We start from the raw sequence: 7,838 nt of genomic DNA on the forward strand, positions 1-7,838 counted from the left end.
CCCCCTAAAGCTTTAGGATTCTTTGAACCCAGAAGAGTCAGACCCTGAAAGAATCAGTCATGAACACATGAGAGTCTCTATAAATCTAGAATCAGTCCAGTCGACTCCATCTTCAGGTGGTGAAGTCACACTCACCCTGGACACCTCAGCCTCCTTCATGACGACGCTTCACTCATAACTTACAATCTCTAGATTTTGTGTTCACGTGTGAGCAGGCAGCTAAAGCATGACGGTCATCCTGAGGATGAAAACGATGTCGTCGTCTTGCCAGGCCTCAAGGTGGCGCTGTAGGTTGTTTTTGTATAGAAATCACACACACATGCACACAGAGAACAAGACTCTATAAATATTAACAATGGCAGTGCACAGACGGATTGTTATTATGGCTACTGTCAAAATAAAAGTACCAAACAAATAAAAATATCATCTTCATCACTTATCAATAACGTGAAGAAAAAAGAATTAGCCAGCTGTTAGTGATCGACTTTTTATTGCTTCTCACAAAGTGCAGACAGTACAAGCTCCCAGAAAGAATTACTTCTATGTATCTTCATACAAGTGTTGATGATTTGCTGTTGATTAGTGAATCATTACCAAGATCCTCAAACGTCCCTTTATTCTGATCGATTCCTCCACATGAGACCGTCTAACATGTTTACCTCACTGGAGCTCATCACACTGTGTTCCCATTACAATCAATACATGTGATAGACCCGCCAACGCGTCACTGAAAGTGTAGAAGGAGAAAGCAGACCGCCATGCTGAGTCATCGTGAGCACTGGAGCAGCAGACCGGAGTTGGTGGCCAGCCACAGCCGGCCCAGGTCGTAGCTCAGGTGGCTCACCTTCATGCACTGAGAGACGATGGACCAGCCGGAGCCATCCGGGAAAACACTGGAGATCCCAGTTCTGTTGAGAGAGGAGGAAAGTTTTACAATCAAAAGTCTCCAAACACGTCTGGCCTTGTGGAACTGCAGGACGGTGAGCAGTACCGCAGTACCGCAGTACCGCAGTACCGCAGTACCTTTCGTAGGCGTAGCCGTTTGTCGCCAGTCCGAACACCGTTCCATCAGTTCCTATCTTCATCATCTTCATGTTGAGCCCTGATATTCCCCTCCAGGAATTACCAAGGCAGGTGCTTGAATTTATTCCCTGTCAGGAGAAACATGTACTGTTGTCATGGTAACCTCCGTCAGCAACAGTTGGTCATGTTTTCATCTGCATGTATTTAGTCATTTCTTGGTGTGTATGTATGTATTTGACCAACTTTTTGCAAAAGCTATTGACCTGAATTACATGAAATTTTCTGGGATGATTTGTCATCATCCAAGGACTACTCGATTACATTTCGGGACGTGAACGGTGAAACGTTTCTGAAGGAATCCCAGAAAACTGAAGAGAACAGTGTCGCCACAGTTACTTTAAAAAACGGATCCGATTACTGATTACTAGTTACTCCTTTAAAACGTAACTTAGTTACTTCATTTACTTGTGTTTAAAAGTAACTAAGTTAGATTACAAGTTACTTTTGCAGTTACTTTCAGCAGCTGCCGACAACACCCCCCATCTTCTCAACATAAAAATTACAACCAGTTTTGCCATAAACTCTGCTGATCCCCTCCTCCTGCCGCTGCTGCTCCATATTTAACCTTTGACCTTCTGACTCACGGTTTTACTATTACTGGTATTTATTTACCCAGAGATGTAGTTGTAGTCTGTTGTTGCACTATTTTATTTATTTGCACTGCCTGCTCTATGTGACTTTAATTGCTGTGACTTTTTTATAATGATAAAACGGCTTTGCAGACAAGAAACTCGTCTTGCGGGACGCTAAAACAGTAACGCAGTAACTTGAACAAGTAACTTTAATCTGATTACTGATTTGGAAATAGTAACACGTCAGATTACTCCTTACTGAAAAAAAGTGGTCATATCAGAGTAGCACGTTACTAATTAACGTCTCACCGGCATCACCGGAAGAGAATGTCCCATACAAAGCAGATGAGCTCTACCGAGTGTAGCTCTACTTAAGATATGACAACATTTTCCAAACGGTATGCAGAAAACAGACATCTCACCTTGGAGAACTTGACTTCGGAGTCGGTTTGGACTCCCCAGCAGCCGTTGTTCGGGCTGCAGCTGCAGTATTTGAACCAGCTATTGGCCATTTTGGTCCAGTTCAGAGCTCCCACGCCGTTGAAGGCCAAAGCTGAGCCACGAGGCAGACAGTAGGTCTCGGCGGAGTTGGCTTCAATTCCGATAATCTGCCCGTCGCCGCCTGCATCCACATGTTGCAGCGACAGACCTGAGGAGACACCTGAAGAGTCAGTCTCGGCTAAAAAAGCAGCCCGGGTTAATTATTACAACACGAGGAGGCTGAGTTTAATTGAACTCTCGTTACCACGGACTTGCTGGAAGTCGCCCGCTATGTATTTGACGACCTGGTCGGAGGTGTCGATCCCCCACAGCCCCGAAGGTCCAACCGACACGTGCTTCAGCTTGACGGAGCCCAGTCTGTACCAGGACGCCCCACTCAGGAAGTAGGGCGTGTTGTTCAGGTCCCTCGCCACCACCTTACCGTGGCCGGCGTCCACCTGGACCACGTCGTACAGCCGAGGAGCTTCGCCGCAGGTCCAGCCTGCGGGGACACAGCAGGTCAAAGACGTCAGAACATCCACCTGGACCGGTTGAGTCTGGACTCACCGTGAGCGGCGGCCAGGTGACACATCAGCAGCAGGAAGGTTTTCATTCTGTCTCAGTGTTGGTCTGTCCTGATGGCTTCACCTCCGGGTCGACTGCCGTCCTGCCAGCAGCTCGTCCAGCTTATAAACTCTCAGCCGCGCCTGTCTGAGGTAAACCTCCCCTGTTCTGGGAGGCGAGGAGGAAGTACTCATTCATGTTCAAACACTGTCGCCTTTCTTTTCAAAGACGTGTCTGATGTGACGGCTTCGCCACATTTAGCAGGAACACAAGCTGAAGGGTGGCGACCCGAACAAAGAGGAGTGTGTTTGTCAGAGCATCAGTCTTGTTCTGTCGCTCTAAACATCACAACAGATATTTGAACTGTCGCTCCAAATGTTTTGATTGATTCAACCAGGGGAAGGTCTGGGTCATCGTGAGGAACCATGAAGGTTTAGAAGATACTTTTAGAGAGACCACTGTACGGTGGCCCAGAAGGGCCAACAGCACAACACAACAACAAAGAGCCACAACACAACAACAACAACACAACAACAAAGAGCCACAACACAACAACAACAACACAACAACAAAGAGCCACAACACAACAACAACAACACAACAACAAAGAGCCACAACACAACAACAACTACAACACAACAACAAAGGTAAGGGTGCAGCGGTCGGAGACCAGGCTCTGTTTCCGGGGGACCATATTTTCTGACGGACTTGGGGTTGGAGAACAGGTTTCGTTTCCGGGGGACCATATTTTCTGACAGTACGGAGAGTTTGATGAGACGTAAGTAAAGTACGGCGGCATGATGATTGTGATTAAGGTCGTTCTGTGTTTTCAGATATCAGCAATGGTGATCACTGTGTGATCACACTTAAACATTTAACTTCATCAGGATTTAGCAGTTTGATGATGCATTAACCTTGAATATTAAAAAGTATTGAATTGTTATCAATACTGGCCCTGTGTTCACTTGGTATCGGACCAATACCAGATCTTGCAGTACCTCACACCACTGGTTTGTAGTTTTACACCAAACATTTCCCCACGACAGCCAAAACCTGCACAGCCTGTCGGAGGCTTAAGATGGTGCCTGTCAACTGGGAGACTAAACTAAAGCTTTGTTGGGTTTTTTAGCATCTGACAGCGGCGCAAAAACGCAAGTTTTTGAAAACAGAAGAGAAGACAAAAGAATGAAAAGAACGTCTTTGAGAAATGACAGGTTTTTCCAAAATGTGTTTGTTTTCTCCAGGTAATCCGATTACTTCCAACAGTCTGAAAATATAGTAAAGTCCCGTTTACACAATGGTTCAAGATTTCATTTCAGAAAAGTTTCATGTTGACACGGAAACATTCTTATAACAATGTCGGTTTACACGGCAGCAGCAGAAACACTGAAGACAATGTGGTTTTCATGTTTGCCCACTAGTGGGTGCTGTTGTTTGTTTTTGTAATGAGCCCACACACACATCTAAAATAGTGTAGCAGCGTATCGTCGGGTAAGTTGTAGTTTCAGAATAGTATTGTTTGGCCCATTTCCACAGAGTCGGAGAATTCTCCAATAGTTGCACTTCCTTCTTTTCCACAAAGACGAATTCAGAGACTTTTCAAGAAGTTGCTTTTTCCCCAGGAGGACCGAGTCGGAGCATTTTGAGTTTCATGTCCTCTGTTTCCACGGAGATGGAGCATTTCCGAAAAGTGTCATTTTCCCTGTTTCCACAGAGAAGGAGTCGCTTCTATTTAATAAAAGTTCCACCGTCAGTGGCAAAACGCAGCAACATGTCCAGTTTTCACTTCCAACCGTCGCCTGTTGATGGAATCCAAACGCTTGTTTTCTGTTTGTTCTCATCATCAGTCACAAGAACTGAACTTGGTTTCTGTCTGTGTTGTCGAGTTTTATCATTTGTCAGTTTCTACATCCTCCTCTTGTGGTTTTGATTCCGTTTGATTGGGTGCTTCTTTCCCATCATCTTTGTGCTGAGGTGGTCACTGCAGTGTTTTGTGTCTGTTTACTTCCTGATCTTTGTTCAGCTGCTGCATCCTGCTCATCCACGAGATCTGCAGTGACTCTGCCTCATATTTACTGGAGAGGCACGACGGGGGAGTCCATGGTTCCAAACTTCAACTTATTATTTTATTCTGAATTGATTTTTCTTTTGTTTTGATTCAGGCGAGTTTAATAGTAATAAAAACTCGAAGGTTCCAGATATTTAGATCTTGTATTCCCAGAGGATTACCCAAAATGAGAGTATATTTGTAAACGACTGCACTTTTTTTGAATTCATCACACCAGCACATAACATATTCTACAGTCTGGCCCTCATCACAACCATATGATGACTCTCAGTCGTAACGCCATTTGAGGGTGAGGCTTTGGCCACGTTCGCCATGCAACAGGAAGTGGAGTGTAAATAGACTGAACGTGATCACATTGACATCAAACTTGAGACGTTGCATCACAGTCCAGTCCTCATCACAGCCGTACAACAGTTACCACCATCAGCCATAGCACCACCTGCTGGAAACAGGAAGTGGTGTGTAAATAACCTGACCGTGCTCCGTTCTGCCTCAAATGTCAGGTTTTATTAGATGAGGTACATGTGCTGATTGACTTTCTGGGTCGGAGTCCTGCTCACAGCGAGGACCTGTTCAAGGCTGCTTGGAGCTTTAATTTAGCATTCTGTCTGGATCTGCTGTCCATCCTTATCTTACTGATGTGATGCTGAAATTCAGCAAAGAATTAAGAACTAGGCACGTGAACAAAATGTGTCTGTGTAATAACCCTGAACAAGGGGGCTGAAAAAAGTGTAAATAAAGTGAGCACACGTGGACACGTCTTTTCCTGAGCGCACGCCAGTGATAACTGTATTTTCCAAATTCAAACAACGATTTAAACATCTTTTAACGATAAACCACATTCATTTCAGTAAATACTTCACCAAAATCGCTCTTAAACATAATCAGTAATAAACTCAATCAGCAGGTTGAACGATATCAATTGGTACAATGTACATATACAACTGAAAATCATGCCCCATAAACCAATAATCATCTTTCTCATACTTGTCAGTGGCACACACATAGCATCCATTGCTAGTGAGCAATACCGTAGGACAACACACGTGTTCATTGCAAATGGTTCAGAAACCAGCATGAGGTTAGCACAGATGCTAATAGAAGCTAGCAGAAAGGTTCTGTTGTGCGGTGCACAATCTTAACAGGTAAAAGTTCAGCTCTAAAATGTTGATATCTTTCAAAGCAGACCTTCTTAGAAAGCGAAAAGATGTAGGTAGGTGTAAAATATAACAACAAAAAACATACAGTCTTGATTTTTATTTAGCGACTCTAAAAAATGATTTACCCTCTAAAAATGGGAGGTCCTATATTTTTGTCAGGCGCTGAATATGTAGCCTGGTGAAACTGAACGGCACAGGACACAGAATATATTATTTTGGGGTCTTTATTCTGAACAGAAAAATTGGCGTTCAATTTAAATGTAATAAGAGGAATAAAATAAGAAATAAGGAGAAGGCTTGCTGTTGTATAAGTTTCAGTGCGTATTATAGTATTGTATAATACGCACTGAAACTTTTCTGCAGGACTCTCCAGACTTCTCTTGTCTGCCTTAATAAGCAGAAGCATCGAGTGCAGACCCATCTGGGAACATGTCGGCAGAACAATCTCTCTAACAGCTCATCCCTGGAACACAAACAACCCACAAATTAGCAGTAAACAACTTTACATTCACATGTCTTGATGTCGTGTGCTTCTGTCCAGGATCAGAAAACAACATGGCGACAGGACACCGCCATGATCTCCGCCTTCAACACTCAAGATCTGTGAACATTCAACAAATACAAACATGTCAGTGAGCAGCAGTTCACAGAATTCAGTCACAAATTACTTTCAATGTCCATCGCTTGGTATTTCTCACCGCCAGCTGCAATTTACAACATATTACCTTCATTGAAGCCGTCCTTAATGTCCGGGAAACCATACTCACAAAACTGTTGGGGTCAAGCAGGATGGCGTCTCACTTCCGGGTTTCTCTGGTGTCTGTTCTTCAGAACAATGTCCACAATGGAGGTTGTCCAAATGGAAACAGTGCCATCTGGTGGTGTCGTTTGATTATGGTAAAAGTTTTCCCACCCGGCTACATTTTTGAAAAAAAAATCTAAATGCGTCTCTGGTATTGTTGAGGGGGCGGGGTCAAATGTGGAGGCGGGCCGTACCCGGCCCGCGGGCCGTAGTTTGGGAACCACTGGTCTAGATAGAGCTGCTCAGGCTCCCGTCCAGCCTGTTTCCCTCCCCAGTGACCTGTTCCCATCTGACCTGTTCCCGTCTGACCTGTTCCCGTCTTACCTGTTCCCGTCTGGCCTGTTCCCGTCTGACCTGTTACCGTCTGGCCTGTCCCCCCCCCCAGTGACCTGTTCCCGTCTGACCTGTTTCCGTCCAGCCTGTCCCCCCCCCCAGTGACCTGTTCCCATCTGACCTGTTCTTATCTGACCTGTTTCATCTTGTCGCTTCTGTTTCCCTGTGGTTTCCTTGTGTTCCCTGGACTATTATTTAAATAAACTTGTTTTTTATGGAAACTTTTGAGTCTGAATTTGGGTCCATCTGTGACAATGACTCTCTTGTGTTGTTTTGGAGTTCTTTGACCTCTGAAACCTTCTTGACCTCTTCCACCGCCTCTCTGGCCTTCTTCTCTCTGTTGCCATTGTTCACTTCCTTTTGAAGAGTCGCCTCCAGAACCCTCTTTTCTTCTCCTTCTTGGTCTGGAGTTCCATCTGTAAGACCTCATTTGCCTTCTTGAGCCAGATTATCTCAGTGTGCATTTTCTTCTTGTCAGCGCAGGCGATGTACAGCTTTTTGTAGTAATCAATGATGGTCCCATTCTCAGTTTTGAGGTTCTCCTTCTCAGCCAGAAAGGTACTATTCTCTGTTTTGAGGTTCTCCTTCTCAGCCAGCATCCTGTCTCCCTCCTTCACCAACTGCTGGAGCTTCTCCTCCAGAGCTTTGAGCGTCTCCATCATCCTGTCCTCTTCTTTCTGAACGTCCAGTTTGTTACTATCACACAGCTCTTCTAAGGCAACATCGAGCATTGAAGAGAGATGCTGTTTTTCCTTCTGCAGTTCAGCAATGTCTTG

The 7,838-nt window shown here is 44.8% G+C and overlaps 1 protein-coding gene across 1 annotated transcript; it reads right to left on the reverse strand.

Moving 5' to 3' along the window:
* Positions 1 to 475: 475 nt before the first annotated feature.
* LOC308127334 (fish-egg lectin-like) lies at positions 476 to 2,796 on the reverse strand. The gene is made up of 5 exons (XM_080492318.1): positions 2,703 to 2,796; positions 2,401 to 2,637; positions 2,078 to 2,304; positions 1,024 to 1,151; positions 476 to 908 (listed from the first exon to the last, which is right to left on the reverse strand). The coding sequence occupies exons 1-5, from the start codon at positions 2,746 to 2,748 to the stop codon at positions 767 to 769; spliced, it is 780 nt and encodes a 259-aa protein (XP_080348444.1). The 5' UTR covers positions 2,749 to 2,796; the 3' UTR covers positions 476 to 766.
* Positions 2,797 to 7,838: the final 5,042 nt, after the last annotated feature.

This window comes from Lipophrys pholis (assembly GCF_963383615.2).
Source record: "Lipophrys pholis genome assembly, chromosome: 22".
Classification (NCBI taxonomy): domain Eukaryota; kingdom Metazoa; phylum Chordata; class Actinopteri; order Blenniiformes; family Blenniidae; genus Lipophrys; species Lipophrys pholis.

Bases quoted from the DNA above. Each gene is read 5' to 3' on its own strand.
- LOC308127334 (XM_080492318.1), bottom strand. From the start codon at position 2,748: ATGAAAACCTTCCTGCTGCTGATGTGTCACCTGGCCGCCGCTCACG. The intron at 2,638-2,702 runs GTGAGTCCAGAC...GTGTCCCCGCAG, and splicing joins TCACCTGGCCGCCGCTCACG to GCTGGACCTGCGGCGAAGCT. The intron at 1,152-2,077 runs GTGAGATGTCTG...TTCTCCTGACAG, and splicing joins CCGAAGTCAAGTTCTCCAAG to GGAATAAATTCAAGCACCTG.